The 21,621-nt window shown below is 33.4% G+C and overlaps 1 protein-coding gene across 1 annotated transcript; it reads right to left on the reverse strand.

Moving 5' to 3' along the window:
- Positions 1-606: 606 nt before the first annotated feature.
- Positions 607-17,462, reverse strand: LOC106477618 (nipped-B-like protein A). Its single transcript, XM_013938160.2, has 3 exons — positions 17,327-17,462; positions 10,322-10,399; positions 607-8,637 (listed from the first exon to the last, which is right to left on the reverse strand). Exon 3 carries the CDS (start codon positions 8,538-8,540, stop codon positions 1,728-1,730), a length of 6,813 nt encoding a protein of 2,270 aa, XP_013793614.1. The 5' UTR covers positions 8,541-8,637; positions 10,322-10,399; positions 17,327-17,462; the 3' UTR covers positions 607-1,727.
- Positions 17,463-21,621: the final 4,159 nt, after the last annotated feature.

A 21,621-nucleotide genomic window follows, 5' to 3' on the forward strand; every position in this document is an offset into this window, starting at 1 on the left:
TGACAGAAATGTTGGTGAACTTTTTAAATGCAAAAAATATACACCTTTATTAAGAATTTATCAACTGATATTATTAAACAGATTATACACGTACAATGATTCTAGTTCCATAATGTAGATCAATCATGTCCGTCCAAAGGAACTGTTTTAATGTGAATGTGAGGGCATTATCAACCTATTACTGGAAATAGTGTAAAAGTTACCTTATTTTGATTCAATGATTTCTTTTTTTAATTAAAACAAAATTACCAGCTCATCTGATACATGATCAGACAGGAGAATGAAAATCTTGCTGTAGGTTTAACACAAACAAAGCACTTTCGTTGTTCGTTCATTATCATCAGAATCAGTATTTATATAGAAAGCAAAAAATGATGGACATGGATGTACTCTACTAAGAAAAATATCCCCAACAAAACAGAGAAAATACGTTTGTAGAAGATTACTACACTGGTCCAAAAATACAAGTTATTGTTGGAGACAAGTTAACTAGCTAGTGACCATCTTATTATTTGTCTATAGTTCTTTTTAAGAAATTTTGGTTTAAAAATTTCACACATAAATATCCTTCTTCTCTTCTGCTTATTAAAGAAAAGCGACACTTGGTTACTTGTGTTGAAATACCAAATATATTGACCTTCATGTCAAAAACATGAAAATACATGTACACAAATGTTGAAACAATACAGTAACAAAAATGAAAGCTATGGTAAATAAAATGGAATAAGGACCCTGCCCCACTTCTGTGTCTCTGTACAGTTTATTAATATTTGGGGATAATTTCAGTTTCAAATGCATCCAAAGAGCTGAGTGTTACAATATAAAAATGTTTTTTTTTGTTTTTTTTGCACCTTAGTATTAAGAACAGTATTGTGAACAGTTTTCAGAATCTTCAGGTTCCACGTTTTCTCACCCTTCAAGATCATCGATTTTTAAAGAATATGGTTACTGGATGCCAAACCTTTTATAATCACATTCATATGCAACAGATAATTGGTGACAAAATTCTGGAAAAAATACTATATTCAAAACCAGAAAATTTTCAAAATAAAATCTTTGATTACATGGTGACACAGCGCTAATGAACAGGTTCGATGTATGAAAAAACGGTATGCTGCCCAGTCATTTGGTTTCTTACATACACACAATTATAGTCATTACGAGATGCTAACACCTTTCTTTCAGAGTGGGCATTATGAATCAACAATGATAATGACAAATGAAGAGTTCCAATAACAAGTTTTGTGCAAATCAATTTTGTACATTCCATCAAAATGTGCACTATGTATACAACACACACGAATGATGAAGGCATTTGATGGACTGCATATTTGACATGAAACCCACAACACAAGTGTTCACTAAGAAAGGCATTACACACCACTTATAGATATTGACCCCAAATACTCTATTACATATGAGGTCATCAATAAATAAGTTACTTCAGTGGTAATCCTTCCCACATCCTTTGTTACACTTCTAATAAGGTAAGATTAGAAAAAAATCAAACATATACTTAATGTAGTTTTATAACAAAACTACTGTTTATACAATGGCAGGGATAACCCAGATCTCACCAGTCTATTTTCATAATTAAAAATGTTCTGAGTCGCACAACCCTCACCCTTATTCATACTTACAGTCAATGTTTTTCTTATGTTTGCAGTCTATTCTCAATATTGATAAGAGTTCTCAACACCAGCAGTTTTAGACACTATTAGTTAAAATCACTCACAATAGTCAGGGTCACTTCCAGAATCATTATCTGATTCAATAATTCTCTTTCGTTTTCTTTTGTGTTTTTTCTTTTTTTCCTTTTTCACAATTGTCTTTGGCTTATGCCGTGAACGGTTATTAGTTAAAGATGGTCTACTTTTTGGTGTCAAAGAACCAATTCTTGTTTGTTCACTTGAAGAAACTACTGGTCCTTCTTCTGTCACAACCAAACTTTTAGTTTCAGCACTGCCAGAAGCAGTAGTGGTTTGTGCCACTAATGGTCGAGGCCCTATTGATATTTCATTATCATCATCTTCATCACTGGGGTCGATAGTAAGCATGAGTTTTTTAAAGTCTAAATATTGTTCTACTAATTTTTTTCTGCCTTTATCATTTAGTTCTCCTTCTTGCTTACCAGATTTAATAAAATCAATGACAGAAACAGGTTTGAATCTCACAGCTGTCTTTCGGTTCATAGATTTCTCATACACTTTTGCCGACTCATTAGGTGAATACTGTTGAATCTTATTGTCAGTAAAACCATACATGTCTTTGAGGGTTTGTTTGATTAAGAGAAGTAACAGACATCCTTGAGATGCTGTCATACACTCTTGTAAAACTGTAGTATCTTCTGGAAGACGTTTATACAGTGATTCAAAGTCATCATCCTCCTCATCATCATCAAAACAAGTTTCTCCATCTTCAGAAATCACGGGTGGATTCTTTCCAGGCAGAAGATGCTCTCGGAATGTCTGCAACAAATTAGAACCCGAGACAGAAAGCATCACATCAATGTGGTGGATTACAAATAATGGTTCATCTTGTGTCTGATATGGAAAATACACAATATTATCTGCTACATACAACAGTTCAGATAGAGGTGTTTTAGCCTGTTCATCAAAAAGCTTCAATAAAGACATTACAAATGCACGACGATTTTGACGAGTACTACGAATCACCGAGTATAAAAAGCCATTCCGACTAACTGGAGTCTCACCCATACGAAACCCACGAATCAGTTCTTTAGAATCTTCCATAAGTAGAAGAAGCATTTTATACGAAAGCCTCACTCCAGCCAAGGCTTTCATTTGAACAAAGCCAGGATATTTCTTTTCTATTTCTTGAAGAAGTTGGTCTGCTTTTGTTCTGATCACTTGTTCATTATCTGCACCCATACATATCAAATAGGGCACTACTTGGACTGGATGAACTAATCCTTGGCCCAGAATCAGTTGCACCACGTGTAGAGCAGCTTTACGTACAGAAGGTTGGAAATGAAGAATCGATTCCAGAACTTGCTTCAAATATATCTGTATGACAGTGCTTGCCATGCCAGATGTTATGTCCCCCATTTCTTTAAGGTCTTCTGACTTTGCAACTTTGCTCCATTCTGCATCCTTCTGAATCATCTGTGCTTCTTCTTCCAATAGATAATTGGTCAGATTCTTTAACACCTGGCATTTCATATTAACAGGAGCACCCGGGCTGGTAAGCAAATAATGGTAGAGGTTTTTAACATCTACTCCTAACATCAGATCATAATGACGAATCATCATAAAACCCAGGCCACTAAGAGCCTTGTGACGAATATCTTCATCACCATGTTGTGCAAAATACATCATAACATTAAACACACGAAGTTTGATTGATTCTCCTCCAGAATCTACTGAAGTTCCTTCCAACGATTCAAAGACAAAATGTCGACAGAACAGACCCACAGTAAAAAGTGATCTCAGTAACTTGGGTCTTTGTTGAACTAGCACTGGGTTTTCTGGGTTCTTTTCGTGTTCTTTTTTAAAACCCAAGAGTACAATGAAAAATTTTTGAAAACAATCTAGCACCAGTTGATAATTTTTAGTTACCCGGTTGACAACAGAACCCAGACAACTGACACAACTAGGCAGAATCAACATTCCATGACGAAGGATGAGCTTTACCATGTCTTCTTCCACCTGAGCCAAGAAAGACTCACTAGGGTGTTCAATAAGAGGAACCACTAACTCTAGAGTCCTCGCTACATTCTGCAACACAAGGTAATCAGCTTGTGTGTTGCATCTCATACTGAGGTATGGCTGAATAGTGGTAGCATGAGGTACAACTAACTGTGGTTGTATCTTACTGAAGAGGAACAACGTGTTGAAGCATGCTACCAGATGTTGGCTTGCTCCTGTTGATTCTTCTCCTTTCAGTGTTCCTTCTAATTCCAGAACATTGTCCACAACACTATCCACTATTTGTTTGCAAGATTTCAGGACAGCTTTGTATCCACTATCCTCCTTATTTTTTAATAAGTTGGTCAACAGCTGTTCAAACCATTCCAATCCAATCTCCTTACAGGCAGCAACTACATGAGTAATATTCTTTACCTTCTGAACTATTCTATGAGCTTGTCTTTCTGAGACAGGAGTAAACCACATATTCTGAAACACTTCTCCAACAAGTTTTTTTATTCCTTCCTCATCATTTACTCTTCTTATCATCTTCACACAGATTTCTGGTATTTTGGGAAAATCAGGCTGTTCTAAACAAACATCTTTTAAAATTTTTATAACTCTTTTTCGAACACTAACCCCCGTGTCTAAGATACGGTCAGTCAACATATCATAATATTTGTGAGTCAATTCTGGACGGATTAAGATAAATCTACCCACCAAGTCAACAGCAGCTTCTCTCACACTGGTAGACTGGTCAAGAAGACGACCATGCACTCCTCGTTGCATGTCTGAACGAGCCAATATGCCAGGATCAGCTTCTACCACCAAAGACAAGCACTTCATTGCTTTGGTACGGACAGCCACAGCCGTTTCATTCAGTACTCTTAATATCTGTGATAGATAAATATCAAAACTCTGGGAAAAGGGTCTTTTAGATGCCAGAAACCGTGATATCAATTCAGCAGTGTCGTAGTCAATCAAATGTTCATCATTTATATTTGAATTTCCATGATTATTTGCCTGTATTAATGATAAAAGAAATTTTTTACGATCTTCTGCAAGTGCCAATCTTTTTAGTTGAATGTCTTCTTTGTCTGGATCAGGTTTTGGTTCATCTTTGTCTGGAGGAAGTTCTTCTTCATCATCATCCTCATCATAGGTGTAATTTGAGACTTTCTTGTTACGATGTCTTGAAGTCTTTGACGTACCACGGTTCATCTTACTAGGGCTTTCTTCCTGTTGTTGCTGTTCTAATTCTCCTTTGTCCTTAGTGGGGCTTCTTACAGGTTTCACTTCAGCTGTTGCATCTCGGTACCACTGAGCAATGTAAAAACGCCTTGCAAACTGTAAAGCTGGGTCGCTCTCCACATTCTCATCAAGATAATCCAATAAAGCTTTTTGCAGAACTTGGATTTCATCTTTCTTTATGATCTTAGATTTGGTCTTCTTTTTACTTTTCCCATGACACCCTGAGTCAATATATTCCGAAGCACTGTTCATCTCTATCTGCTTAATAATCTCTTCAAGGGTCTCTTTCTTTAGCTGACTCGTAACAGCATCTTTACGAAGTCGAGCTGCAACCACACCAAGGTAGTCTAAAGAAGCTACACGCTGAGACATATCCAAAGATTTATTGCTAAATGTCTGCACTAACAATCTGCCTAGCAAACTCAATAGCAGTTCTGAAGCTGGCCATTCAGGTTTATTTACTGTACTTAGTAGATCTTGTACAAAGTTCTCGAACAAAGGTCTATAATCCATTTCTTCATTCTTGGTCACACATTTTTTTAAAAAAACAGACAAAAAGTTCACTGCTGTTCTTACAGCTGCTTCATATGATGTTACAATAAGAACATCTTTCTCCACTGAGATAGTATCTTTGGACTGATCATTCTTTTTGGGATTATCAATCTCATCCTGAAACATGTATGGTTCTTGTTTTTTTTCTACTTCAGGTAAATGGGAGACACTGTGGATAAGTTGCAGGACCAGAGCAGTCAGCATTTGTATACACTCTTCAGAATTCAGTCTATAGTTCCTGAGGCTACGTTTACTGGTTGGCAGCCTTGCAATGGATGCCAGTATGTCTTCCAGAATCAGCTGTCTGTGTTTTTCATACTTTGAAAACACTGATGTCACTAGACGAAGAGCATTCAACTGGAGCTCACTCACTCTCTCTACAAAGAATGGACTAACTCCGAGAGTAGAAACATGTAAGATAATGGTATCAGTAAAAATTTGAATTTCCATTAATTCTGCCAATAATCCAACCAACTCATGAATTTTATTATAGAGCTGGATGACAGATTTTTCTTTAACCTTATGAGCATGGGCTCTTTTCTGTTTTATGTTTCCAACATATCCATCTTTTGATTTGGGATCTGCCCTATAAGCTGGATCAAAAACCGGGTACACAGTATTCTGAATCTGAAATTTTGTAAAAAGAACAATTCTTTCAATTACATCTTCCAGGAACACTTTTTCTGGTACATTTGGAGATGTCATGATATACAGTGTTGTAAGGGATGAGTCAACACTCCTCATAATTCTTTCCATGGTTAGCTCAAGCCATAATCTTGCTTCCTCTTCATCTTGTTCATCCATACTTTGAAAAGGAAGTAGCTTTGCTCCATCCAGTATATTCCTCTCTAAAATATTAAGAAGTCGGATCAACCTTTCTGGAGGAAAATGATTCATAGCATGAAGCATCTTTAATTTTGCAGCTTCATTGCAAAGGTCTGTTAATTGGGACTTTGGAATTAGAGCTTCAGCAGGACATTCAGCATCTTCATCAATCTCTGCTGTGAGATCCAAATCTTCCATCGAGTCAAAAATTGTATCCACCGTTCTAGAAAACCTTTGATAGGTGTCTGTTTCCATAAGCTCCTCCACAGAAAGTTGTTCTGGTAATGGCTCTTTCTTCAACTTTTTTACTTTAGTTTTCTTTTCCTTTAAAGTGAGTGGTGGTAGTCCTGGTGGGGATTCTGGTTCTCTTTCATCAACAGAATAAGTTGTCTGTTGACTAGTACGTCGTCTCTTTTTAACCCTTTCAGAAAGGGATGTTGAGTACCGATAATCTTGGTCAGACTTATCATTCCAATCTTCATCACTGTCGTATGTTCTTTTTTGACCTTTGTATCTATCTGAAGATTTTATCTCACCTTGATTATAATTCTGTCTTTGTTTTCTCTTTGGTGACACAAGTTGAGAATCTGAATCCTCAGATTCCCATCTTTTTGGATGTTTAAAAAATTTTCTAGATGGTACAGATTCCTCTTCACTTTTCAGAGTCACTTTACGAGTGAATGCCCTCACACTTTTCTGGGCAAGAGCTTGTTCTGCAGGGCTTAATTTACTAAGAACAACAATTGGTCCTGGAGAGGAGTTTTGCTGTGCCACAGATTCTTGCTCTTTGGTCTCTATAGTATTTAATTTACTAATAACAACAACCGGTTCTGAAAGAAGTTTTTGTTGACCCACAACTTCTTGTTTCTTAGTTTCACTGAGGTTATGAGCAGTTGAAATTGAATAACCTTTTCCTGATGCCTCAGATTCTTGTTCTTTATTTTCACAACCCACCAAATTTTCTGCCCTTAATCGTTTGTTATTAAAGGCAGTTTTTCTAGTCTGAGGTTGACTAGTGTGGATAATTCTGGCTGGAGTGGTTTGCTTATCAACTCTACTTGTAATATCTACATTGTGTTGGCTGGAATTTTGTAATTTTATACAACTTTGTTTGTCTTTTTCATTTTTAGTTTTTTCATCTTCATTTAACAGCTGATTATTGCGATCACTGTCCACATGCCTTTCTAAGGCAGATGTCAGGTGAGGGTCTGGTGTACAATTTTTTGTCGAATAGTCTTGGTTACCCTGAGACATTTGGTCTTGCTGATGTTTAGGTTTTGTGGATACTGCTGATGAAGATGTTTGGGATACATGGGGCTGTGAGTTAGTACGAAGTAATGAAGAATGTGTGTTTTTATCATGTGAATTCTCTGACGGTGTAGGAATGAAATTACTTTGTGACAACTGTTGATGAGGTTCACTGACATGATTACCTGTCCTTTTGTCTCCTTTTACAGGAGAAATCAAATTGACAGCATCTTGGCAGTTTCCATTCTTATATGATGATGCACTAGCCACATGAGAAGTATTTCTAGTGAATGATGACGGATAGCATGTCTGCTGGTTCTGTTCTGGCAGAGCAGCTAAATGATTAGTCTGTTCATGGACTGGAGACACTGTATTTGAATGAGCTGATGATTGTGGGGTAAGAGGTGGACCGTATGGGGAATACACACTATGAGGGGATTTCTGATGTGACACTGATAATGGGCTATTTTGTACATGGTGAAGTCCATGACTTGGATCTGCAGCAAAGTATCCTGGGCTTTCCTGGGTTGGAAACTGAGGTGAGCTTGAGTGTGATGTCTGAGATACTACAGTTGTTGAACTATATGTTGACTGTTGGGGGTACAGAGAACCTGCAATAAAAGATGGCTGCCCCCAGTGAGAACTTCCAGGTCTTCCTTGGGCAGTAACGTCTTGAGTAAGAAAACCTGTGAATATTGTAGGATTTCTGGAGAGCACAAACTGAAGCAACTGTGATGCTTGACCACTCTGGGGTGTACTACCTAGGTATCCATCCTTCACTTCAACATGATCGGTTGACGCATGACTCAAAGCATCAAACAACTGGGGTAAAAGAACTGCTTCATGGGTACTCAACAATCTCTGAAATTCTTCACCATCCCTGGGATGAGGCAGAAGGCTCTGGTTGCCATGAGCTCCAGGTAAAGCAACTGGGAGTGGCAGTTCAAGAAGAAGATCCGTTAAGCTCTGAATCCCAGCTAATGTTGTTATTGGTACACTTGGTCCTTCCCCACTCATCCTGGTCCTCAGGTGGTTGGTGGAAGATTACCACTTACAGAGCTTACTAGAGTGAGACACATTGATTTCACAAAGGGCTGGAGGTAGCTGCTTAAACCTGAAGAAAATAGGAGAAATGCATTATGAATACATATAGTGAGATATGTGAAATAATAATAATAAAACAAACAAAATAACTTCAGATGCATGTGAGATATATCACTCTTAAGGGTATCCAATAGTATGTATTGATCAATTATTTCAAGATAACGTTTTTACATTCAGAATCAGTGGCAGACATTCCAAAATTTGGTGAGAGGACAAGACCCATCGAAAATCTGACTGACTGAAACACCATTTCACTGAGTCCTGTAAAACTTGCTTGCTAATAAATACATGCACTACATACATGTACATGATCTGGGTGTTTGGGTCAACATATATTTTTGAACTTGGATTCATGATAAAACATGTAAAGTGGTATGCCGATGTTTAATGGTGAGGATCCATATAATATCTGACAAATTAAAGTGTTTGTGGGGGCAACTTCCCCCCCCCCACTCCAAGTATCTGCCACTGTTCAGAATGCTGTTTATCTGAAGCATATACAAGTTAACTGTATATTCAGAAACTGGATACATCACATATTGAAGAATGACCCATAAAACACAGAAATAACTAATACACAACAAGGGACCATTAGGTCCTTCAAAAATGCCCTTACACACCCATCTTTGATAAAATGAAAGAGCAAAAAATCCACCCTTAACTTTTCAGGAACTTATTGATTCCCCTTTTAATTTCTTGTACAGTGTTGGCCCCCATTAGTGCTGTTGGCAACTCATTCTATGAGACAATCACTCTGTCTGCAAAATAAAACTTTCTCAACTAATCTGTCTTTTCCAAATATTTAAAATTGTGTCCTCTTATCTTCAGAAAATAATACAGAGGTCTATCCTATCGATCCTCCAGATAACCTTGTAAATTTCAATTATGTGGATAAGTTTCTTATCTTCAGAAAATAATACAGAGGTCTATCCTATCAATCCTCCAGATAACCTTGTAAATTTCAATTATGTGGATAAGTTTCTTATCTTCAGAAAATAATACAGAGGTCTATCCTATCGATCCTCCAGATAACCTTGTAAATTTCAATTATGTGGATAAGTTTCTTCAGAAAATAATACAGAGGTCTATCCTATCGATCCTCCAGATAACCTTGTAAATTTCAATTATGTGGATAAGTTAAAATTTCTTAACGTATTTCTTCTTGAGAAAAGAAGAGTAAGAAACAATCTATTTTTAAAAGTATTTCAAAAATAAATGAGAGTGGGAAGATATAATAGAAGTTATTATCCAGAGATTAAAATGTCAAAACTAGTTTAATAAAATTCTATCTTTCAAACATGTGGATCTTGGCACCTAACCCCCTCCCCCCTTAACAGCATCTTCACTACTGAGCTAGAGTATAAAGCTCTGGTTGAAATATTTCACACAAGACAAAACATAAGAAAATGTACAGTGTAAAAAAAAGCATGATATAAACCAAATGGAAAATAACACATATTCCTAAGACTAGTGATTTCAGTTTGATAGAATAACAAAAAAACATGTACCTTTCCATCTAGACTTAGAAATGTTTTCAAAATTCTCATCTGGAGTGGCAAAAAATCTTTGTATTCTCGAAAGTATATATATTCTGAGGAGAAAAATGGGTTGACATCACCAAAATTGAGCAGGTCAATGTAAACATGGGTAAATTGTAACATAAATAAATATGATTACTAATAAATAAAACAAACCTTGATCAGTCAGAAAACCATCTTGCTGCTTTTGATAATAGTCAGAAGGCTACTTAGCCATCACACTCTTTCTGAGACCTAAAAAACATATAGAACCTTCAATAAATAACTGTTTTTGAAAAATACAAACCCTATAGCACATATATTTCTTCCATACATTACTATTAAATATAAACCAAATTCTCACTAAATCCTATTTCTTATCAGTCTTAAGTGTAGACGTTTGCCATGTTTAAGATAGAATACTTGTTTTTATTAAAATACTTTATGAACTGAAATTTTCATAAAATTGAAACCCATACACACAAATGAATAAGCATTAACTTGTTTTATACATGATTAGTTTCTAATTTAGAGTATGCCAGAATGCTTACTTCTAGACTGACAGTAACACACTGATTGGCTCCTCTTAGAAAAATCAATCAATCTTATAGATTGTCTCTTTACAAGTGCTAATTATCTTAGTGCACATATAGATGTAATCATGCTATATGTGAAGGAAGTTCAACAGAAAAGACATTAAAAACAAACATTTTAACAAGAATATATAGTAGTACTAACAATATCTCCCCCATGATCAGCAGTGATCTAAACATGCAAAAAGAAATCCACACATATAAAAAGGTAACACGATAATAATTCATTTATATGTCAGTAACAGCTTATTATAAAGTGAACATAAATTAAGGAAATATTAAAACTTTCTTGACATTAAAAATATTTATTTCTAACTGGATTTTACCACAGCCTTTATCAAGCAAAGTGAATATAACCATGTACTGCATGATGAAAGTTCAGGTAGAAAAAAAAACTGTAAGATGGCCACGATCAAATGTATTTCAGTGTATTTTAAAAATGATTGCCAAATGCTCTATAGAAATAACTATTTTAATATGAGTTAAGTCCAACGTATTAATTTATAGCTTTTTCAAAGCATTCTTACCAAGTAATTAACAAGTTAGTGGTCTTTTTTTTCATACCTTTTAATCTCTAATAAATTAAAAATAGTAATTTACATAAAATAATAAACTGACAAAAGGGTTAGAATCAACATATGGTTTAATTTAAGAAACATAGTAACATGAAAGTTATCTGAATGCAAAACGAACATTACCTTATACCGAGTATAATATAGATACCAAGTTGTCAGAATCTATGTTGTTTGTTAAATGGTACATTTTACCTAACCTAAACACTAAATAAAATAGCAGTAATTACAGGTTTGGCTTGAAGTATGCACATTAGAACTGTGAAATTAATGAATTTTGTTAATCAATTAATTGTCAGGTTCATTAATCTATTACATTCAATCAATTATAGAAAATTCGATTAATCACAAATATTCATCAGAAACACTAATTTAGATTAGCTGATTATTTTTACAAGTCGTGACAATAATCTATGAAGCTGAAGAATCTAGAATTAATCAAAAATAATAATGAGAAATCATAATTGAAATATTTCAATTACTTGGATAGTCAGAAAAATTGCAAACTGTAATAATTGAAAACTAATTTTATCTAATTGATTATTTTTGTGACATTACTCAATTTAATCAAAATTTTGATTAATTTCCATGACACTAATCAATGTAACTGATGCTCATTGGTAATCAATTGTATCATTTAATCAAGTTAAACGTCTAACTCTAGTGGAGATTAGGAAATTGTGAATAAGAAAAATAATAAGATATCCAGTGAAACAGGAAGATTATAAATACAGATTGAGTTAAACAATATTCTTAAATATAGCAGATTCAAGAATAAACTTAGCTGATACTACTTGTATGAAATACACTCAGCTGCAGGATTGAAAGGCCCCAGTATATTAATCAAGCTCCTCTATTATCCCAAATCATTCGTAGCAGCTACCTCAAGAGGGTCCATTTCCAAAAATAAAACCCTGTTAGGACACCTGAGCATGTGTGCCACATTTGTGGGGGTATGAACATAGTTTCAAACATGGTGACTCCTGGATCCCAAACGGGGCTAGGAACACAAAATCCAATGCTAGATTAGGGTTCAGCAACCCTAAAAACCTACTCTTCGACCCACATCATGTCTGGATGACTATGTGGGATTGTTTTAGTCCTCTTGATATGGGGGCTATGTCAGAGAGACAAGGACCACTCTTGAGACACCCTGAGCTTGTCTGGCAAGTTTATTCATGCTAATTATAAAAATGTAGAAGGAGTTTGCAAACAAACAAACATAACATAAATTAAAACAGAATTGTAGTGTTAGAAGTATCAGTAACAAAATGGATATTGGTACTGTGTGGAGTCAAATATTGAGGGATAGATTTCTTGAAATGATTTGGGATGTTTTTCTATACCATATGGTCAGAGAGACAGAAATGGGAGACGCCATTTTAAAAATCACTGTTAACCACTAATGATAATATAACTGCATGAGTTGAAGTAGGGGAAAGTTTGGGAGGAACATTAATAATTCAATAATTAAATTAAATTTTCTACTACACATTGATATAACAATAAATAAAATTTGAGATATTTAATTTTTGAGGTTATGAGATTAGATTTATCATTAGCGAATTGAGACAAATTTGTGAAATTTTTAAAAATAAATAGCTTTTAATTCAAGATATGCATGTTCCTAAGTAGAAAAGGATGCTCAACCTAATTGGTTTACTAAAGACATAATGGAAAAATCAGAGATAAATGCCATAAATTAAGAAGTTTAAAGTGATATATAGGTTGAATGATTTACAAAACTATTGGAAGGAAAGCTAGATATTTGGTAAAAAAAAGGATTTAGAAAATTCAAAGCAGCTTATCAGAAACAGCTGGATGACAGTGCTAAAACAACAAGGATTTTTTAAGCATTTTAAAGGCAAGCAAAATATTCAAAAAGTAGATTAGGCCCTTAAGTATGATTAAAAGGTTTTTGTTGAATACTGTGATATGGCTGAACTTTTAAACTTTCTCTTCTATTTTAAGAGTTGGGAATTATTATCACCCAATGCCCAGGACAACAAGTTTTACCATCATACTTTGCCCATCTTTACTGTATATTTTACACTGTTCATTTTCTTGCTATGAAAACACTCCAAGTAGATTTCTAAGAATCCATAAAATGTCCTGAAAATTCTGTGACTGCAGATGTCTAGCACATAAAAACAAACATTTTTATATGCCATTCTCCACAAAACTGAGCTGACACTGTATTGATGAATTACTGTTACTTTATATTTTTAATTTCATAAAACATAAATAATTATTAATCACTCATTTATTGTGTTCTCTGTTAAATAACAGTTAAATCAGAAAATTTATATTCTTTTTTGTGGGATGGGGAGGGGCACAAGTTGATTTTTCTAGTATTTTGTCACTTGGACTAGAAGTTTTTTCAAAAATTCCACACCCTTGTATTTTAACAAGAGAAGAGATGTGCAATATGCCTGGTACTGAGCATGCTATGATAAGTATTGGAATTGATCTCAAACATGTAGATATTGATGGTAAGTGTAAAGATTGAGAGACTAAAAATAAATAAAGCACTAGGACGAGAAAGGGTTTTTCTCCATGATTTTAGAGAAGGTCAAAAATCAGATATGTGGTCTCTCTTTTATTTCTGGTTGGTCAATAGATAGTGGGCAGGTGCCTCGGGATTAGAGAGTTACTAATGGTGCACTAATCTTTAAAAGGGGTGATATAAAGGTATCCCAAGAAATTAATCTTACTTTTATAGTGGGAAAATTTCTAGAGAGACTTCACAAAATCATTTAGTAAAATGTAATATCATAAGACATAAAGAAAGTCAACATGGTTTCACCAAGGGGAAATATTACCTTACTAATCTGTTTTTCTTTTAAACTATGTTACTTGTTATCTAGACAATAAGGGTATATACTTGGTATACTTAGATTTTCAAATTGCCTTTGATAAAGTGTCAAGAAAGATTAGCCAAGAAAATCACACTGATGGGGATTAGAGAAAAACTACTTAACTGCACTGTAGGATGAAAGCAAGCAAAATGTTGTTATTAATAAAGTCCAGTCAAACTGGACCTCTGTTATTAGTGGATGCCTCAGGAACCCATATTTGAGACTTTGCGACTATTATATTTTTATCATAGTGATATTGATTTGAGCATAATTAGGAAAGTTTAACATAACATTTAAGAACAAGTGGCCTATTGGTCTATGGAGGCTGTCTCATCCACTAAACTAAAAACTAAACATATACCAATGTTACCAAAAGCACAAATATATTAAATTCAATAAAACTACATGAAGATTTTATTGATTTTAATATTTTTCCCAGTGTTGGGCCAAATTAAGCCACAGGCTCCACTCCTGGTGGTACCCTTTACATGCTGATTCTTTCAGTTGTTGGAATTAACCAGACACGTTGCTCCACCAACTAAGAATGGCCATGCATCATCACATAATGAATTAAGAAAGCTCTTAACCTGTTCAAGGTCTGCTAATGACGTTACACTTGTGAGTATTAATTTCTAGTTATACTGAGGTACTACAGAAAGGTAAGATGGACAAATGTTTGGTAAATGACCATCAATTATTGTGAGTTAAAAGTAATGCACTTGGGTTATAATTTTTATCACATGCTTGATATAGATGGGAACCTACTCTACAGCATGGTTTCTGTTGCCAGTAGTAAAGCTATTTACAATGTATACTTAAACATGTTGATTACAAGTCAAAACAGGTAATTACCTTTTAAACAAATAACTAGTTAGGCCTCACTTAGAACGATGTTTACAGTTTTATTTGTCTTACCTAAAAAAGAATAAAAACTAATAGATATGGTTCAGAGGAGGGCTATTAGGGTGATTCTGGGAAAAGACGGGCTGCCTTATGGTGGTAATTTAAAATCTCTGAACTTACTTTTATATTGAGAGAAAAAAAATCATTGGTGACCTTTTTGAAATTTACAAGATTATCTTAGGAGTCAATAAGATAAAGGCCTCTGACTTTTTTAACCTGAAATCTGAAGACAATAGGACACAAGTTTAAGATTTGGAAAAAAAATCATGCAAGACTCCAGACACAGTAGTTCTAATAGTATGATTAGCATATGGAATGAGTTCACATCAGCAGTAGTAGAGATAGCAATCTACTAGAATTTAGGAGGTATATCAATGGTTATCTGAAAAAAGAAAGGTTGTGTTGAATTTTTACTTTTTTTTCTTGTCGGTGGATGCGTGTAGGGGCAGCTTTTAAGGGCTAAGTATCTGTATATTATGTTAAACCCACATCACCTCTTTAGAACATTTCACAATGTTTTTATCTTTTTGTCATTATACATTGTCCAAACTGACATCAAATTAAGAACTTCAAATGACTCAACAAACACAAATGACTTAGTTTTAAAGCAAGGAATATCAATGCTTCCAGATGAGCCATGACAGACTACTGCAAATTTAGTTTTGTTCAATGTATGACAGAGAACCCATTGAACAAATCACACGAAACATGGTCCTGATAACACTTCTCATTTTTTAAAACTTCTGCCTGAAAAGGTGTATGTAGTTCATACTGCTAACTTATTCAAAGTGCAGAAAAAACTGATATATAATTTCATACTTTTTTATCTTTTCCACTTGTTTCCAGTTACTAACTCAAAACTACAAAATAAGGAAATATCCATTTCTATATTTTCAAACTTTCATTCCACTGCAAGTTCAAAGTCTGACCTTGTAATTTAATGGCTATGTTATAAATTTATAAATGTTATTTACAAGGTTTATTTAATGATATGATTTGTGTTGTTAACCAGAACTTACTTAAGCATTTGTTGGTTAGATAAACAGAAATGAAGGTTTACATTTAGTTCAATGTTGATACTTTACTTATTTCAATGGCTGGATAGTTTTCTTATCTAAAAAAGAATAAAACTTAATGGATATAGTATAATTAGTAAAGTCCATATAGCCTGAACAACGTATATTGTCACTTTGATTATTCTTAGAACAAACAAGGAGACAGAAGGCAATGCGGTCAATTAAACTCATCCACAGTATGTAGAAAACTTAAAATAGTAACCAATTTAATCATTATCTTTTGCAGTTATCAATCAAAAACATTTTAACAGAACTAATATTAACTTCCAACTGATCACAACAAGCTGCCTACTTACATCAAAACTAAAAATTAACCCAATAGTGAGTACAACTAATTACATATAAACTTTTTATGTTGTTACTTATAAAAATCTGAATGCTTGTTTCATCAGTTGGGTGCCCTCACTGTTAGTGTTACTGATATTCTCAGCTGTAAACCAAATGCAAACCATCACAACATTAAGAACAGAATTTTGCTATGTTAACATTTATACCTAAGGATAAGGATCTGGCCAATTGTGAACTAAATTTGACTACATATCTTGTAGGCCTAGTAGTCACTACCTTCATAATATATATATTTCATAGACTGTATCTTAACATTTCACCTACATGTCTGGATTAACTTCCATTACGTTATAGTTAAGCCTAACTGTACTTTATTCTCCAACTTCTCTTGAAGAGTATTGCCCTTACATTTTATAACCTAATATTTTTATATGTGAATTTAAAACGTTAACTCATTGTTAATATTAGGGTTAATGTCAAGTATTTAAATTTTTATAAAAACTGCGCTTACGTTTAAAAAAGGAAAAAAAAGGATCTAAATAACTATTAGTATTAATATTATATTTAAAATTTATCTTTTTTCATGGTTCAGATAACGTAATATATTACTTATTAGTACTATAGAAAAATTACTTAATATAGGTTGATTATCAAACACTGAAACAAATCCTTTAATCGTAATATTAGGCCCTCAAGAAACTACATTCAAATTAAGCAAATTTTACTTTTATCCTACCCTAACGACAACGTCAAGATCAGCTACGAACTACCGCCAACGTTAACTTCCTTACTGTCTTTAATTAGGCCTAAGTATAACTAAATGGGTATTACTTTATTATTTGCTGTCGGAATATTAGATAATATACAAGAGAAGAAACATGAATATACATACAAAGCGCTGTAACATTGTCTGAAATACATGCATATCTTTTGATATACTGTAAACCTCGGAACTAATTGCAAATTTGTACGTTAGGCTTAACTTATGAATTCGTATCATTGTCCGCCATTACGTGACCAATATTCTCGTAAAACAAATGATTATGTCTACCATCTTGGCTGAGGACGAGAGTATTATTTTAGATACGAACTAAGGTAGCTAAGAGAAAGAGTTCCAAAAACATGGTGAATTCACGAGGAGGAGATTATACTTAGTAGGCTAGCGCAGTAATAGACATTTTCAGTTTTTACAAAAATAAAACTTTCCGTATGTGTTTTTCTTTTTATGTATCGAAATGATGAAGTTGGCATAATGAACTTGGTTGGAATCCTCTGGACTCATCACCTAAAATGAAATTTGAGCTGTTAACATTAATTCTCTAACTTCTAAGTCTAACTCTAAGGTATAACTTGTAATTGTGTTTCTATTTTAATCTTATTGTTAACTTCTTAAGTCTCATATGAATAATGTATATTCGGTTAAAATTAAAATTGATAGCGTTGGAGATTTAATATAATAATTTTGTCTGTTTTAATTACATGCTGATGCAGTTGTATTTAATCACACTTCCCAGAATTATACATCATGAGTATGATTTAAAAAAAAAAACTAAAATAATATTGATACTAGTAAGTATCAAAAGTATCTTAAAATTTAATATTATAACATTTTGAACAAATTCACAACAAAATAATACATTTTACTAATTAAAAAGCCATACTGACTACTTGGCAGTTTTCTTAGATACAAGAATGAAGTTGATTGATAATTTTGTACATGTCTTTAATTTGAAAGAAAAAAATACCAGTTTGTCATCATCCACAAGAACGTGTTTTTTATATGTCCCATTTTGTCTACTATGTTAGACCTACTAACAAAAGCACAAAGTAATCCTTTCATAAACTTGTCATAAGATTTTTTTTATGTAAGTCAAACTATCATCACAAAATGTGTAATCCTCTATGCAGTAAACTGTTTAACAAACTGAAATGTTTGTTACATGTTAAGATTTGTTTTTTAGAGCATGGCTTCTTTTCAAATCAAGATGAAACTATTATGTGCATGTTTCCTGTGGTATAAAGTATACTCCCATTCAAACTAATATATGCATGTTTCCTGTGGTATAAAGTATACTCCCATTCAAACTAATATATGCATGTTTCCTGTGGTATAAAGTATACTCCCATTCGAACTAATATGTGCATGTTTCCTGTGGTATTAAAGCACATTTTTTTAGGTCACTTTATGTACAGTTTCCTTTCATAGATTCTTTTATGATTAAAATTATCATGTTTTTAGTATTTTATTAGAAATATAGTTAAATTGAATATAAGAATGTATCAATGACGTTTTTAAGAAAAGCAGTATTATATTTTCTTTATTTCATTCTACACATGTTGTAATTCCTGTAATCTTGGCTATTTATGTTTGTAACTCACTCTTTCCTATGTTCTTATTTCATTCTGTGTTTTTATTCCTGTGATCTTGGCTGTGTATGTTTGTAACTCACTCTTTCCTATGTTCTTATTTCATTCTGTGTTTTTATTCCTGTGATCTTGGCTGTGTATGTTTGTAACTCACTCTTTCCTATGTTCTTATTTCATTCTGTGTTTTTATTTCTGTGATCTTGGCTGTGTATGTTTGCAGCTCATTATTTTCTTTATTTTTATTTCATTGTACATTTCAGAGATGATTCTCAAGGTAATGTCTTCTAGACAGTTTAGAATCTTTTGTCTAAATTACTGTGCAGTTATATGTGAATTTATGTGATCCAACTAGCATTTGGTTTCTCAACTTTCAGATTTGTTTGAAAACTCAGACACACCCTATATGTATTTGAACTTCACAGATTATAAGTTTTACCGAGTTAATCCTGTAGTGAAGTTTATTGTTTATGGATCGAGTGGTTGTTACCATGACCACATCTTAAAGCATACATTATGAATTCATATTTCTTAAGCCATGCATTTTGAAATTAGTAGTAATGTCAGTAAACTTTAAAATTCAGCTTGAAACCATGAACAGTTGAGGGGTTGTAAATACCAGGCAGTGTGTTTGACTATGTTCAAAAGTTTGATTTACTACTACATCTATGGAATTAGAATTCCTGAACCAGCTAAGCCAGATTTTACCAGGAAAGGTCCTTTAGCTAAAAGATTCACCAGTATCTCTCTGCTTTTAATCATTTCTAACCAGCCATGTTTATTTACTTAGAACATTTTATGGAAAGATGTTGGAAGTACCTCATATACATTATGTTTGGCCAAATACATGCATATAGAATTGAATTTCTGGATAAAATTTAAAAACTTAGGCAAAATGGTGTTGAAGAGGAGAACATTTGGAAATTTGAGGTATTCATCATACTGTTTGTTTTTTTGTCAAAACATTTCATTAAACACTGAATTTTCCAACATTCCCAAAAAGACAACAAAGAACTGATTCTTAACAATGAGGCAAGTTTATCATTCCATTCATGTAACTCCTTGGTTGATATCAAGTATGAAATTATATGAATAAAGAAGTTTTAATAAATTTAACAGTTCTCAATTGGTAGAAAAGTAATGTACTATGTATATAAAAACATATTTCAGGGTATTCTAAGTAAACCTGTATTGCCTTATCCCTTAACTTACCATCTTGTTTTATATTGTCCATTAGTAATGGGGTCCAAATATTGTACCATATTGAATAATTTGTTATAAGGAACTGATAAAAACAAATTGGGTGAAATTACTCGTTTTTCTATGCAATGTGCCCCAGCAGCAATTAATGGAATTAATTGCAATACTGATGTTTTTTTGTTTAATTTTTTATATGTGGCATGTTTTCTGTAACCATCAAGATCATGTACCTGCAAGTAATTTAATACATGAGTTGTTTAGAGCAGTTTTGTTTAAAAAGATATTGTGTAGTTATGAAACTCTTGATTTTCAAGTGAAATGTGAAGGTGTTTGATTTACTAAAACACAAATCTCATAGTAAGTTATCTGTAATCTAAGGTTAAACCTGATAAAGGGGGCTTTTGTTAACATGAAATAAAAAGTTGATTAGCTATAAACATTTGTTTTAACAATGTTTTGTCAAGTATAGGAATGAGGAAGATCATTGCATAAACTCACTCAGACCATTGAGCCAATTAAAAAATTCAACCTCTCAAGCTAAAGCTCCTTGTATCTGTTCCATAAACTGAAATTAATATTAAGTAACAGCATATATTGTATTGTCAGTGAGATAAGGCAGTGGAATGTGCTGTACTTTACTAAAAATTTAACTCAATATTAAAGTCAAAAACTTTATGAAGTCTTTGATATTGAGTTATATATGTTTTAAGATTACTGTAGAAAAAACATTGTACCAAACAATGTTGTCATTGGTTTTACTATGTATTGTATACACTTACAGTGTTTTTTATCCTAGATTTTAGTCAAATCCATAATTTATTACCAGCTTTCCTGTTTAAAATACTTACCAGGTCCTGATAATTATACTGAATTGAGAAATAATTACTTTTTTCAGCATGACATTTAAAGTGCTGGTCTACACCACTGTGGGGTCCTAGACAAATACAAAGTGCTGTTTCTCATAGTATTTGGCAGTAAAAAAAAATGATGAAAGTTGTACAACAGAATGATGTGGTATGTATTAAAATGTACGTATTAATGAGTGAGCTGTAGGAGTATTTGGTTTTTCAGCTTAATCTTTAATAATTGTTCATAAATATATCTGTACAAGGAAGAACAAACTACAAAGCTGAGCAGGTTTTGGGAAGGGATGTATGGTGTACTGAAAATAATCAATGAAGTGGTATCCAGAATCCAAAAAAATAGGTGATCCAAGCCAAAGGTAATCCACCATGACTGTCATTAAAAATATGTCACTGAGAGAATTTCTAACTGGATAACTCCAAAGAAGAATTTGTCAGCAGAAAATTGTCTGCTTAGGATCCCATGGTAGTTGTAGAGACCACTTGACCAAATACCTAACAAGAACTACTGCAGTTCCAGGACAGTTAGTAATGATAAGAGGTAATCTTACCTGTATACCATGTATCTCGGAGAGAAAACCACCAAAAAAGAATTGGTTAATAGACAGTTTAGTGCAATGATTTATTTTTGTATAAGGATTGTTCAAAGGATTTCACAATCCAGAAAGGGGGGCAGTGTTTTCAATGTCTTAAGCTAGATGTTGATTAGAGGGTGCATATTGATAAAATTGAGAAACTTAGACTAATATCTAGATAAGGA

This window comes from Limulus polyphemus, unplaced genomic scaffold (assembly GCF_000517525.1).
Source record: "Limulus polyphemus unplaced genomic scaffold, Limulus_polyphemus-2.1.2 Scaffold76735, whole genome shotgun sequence".
NCBI classification, from domain to species: Eukaryota; Metazoa; Arthropoda; class Merostomata; order Xiphosura; family Limulidae; genus Limulus; species Limulus polyphemus.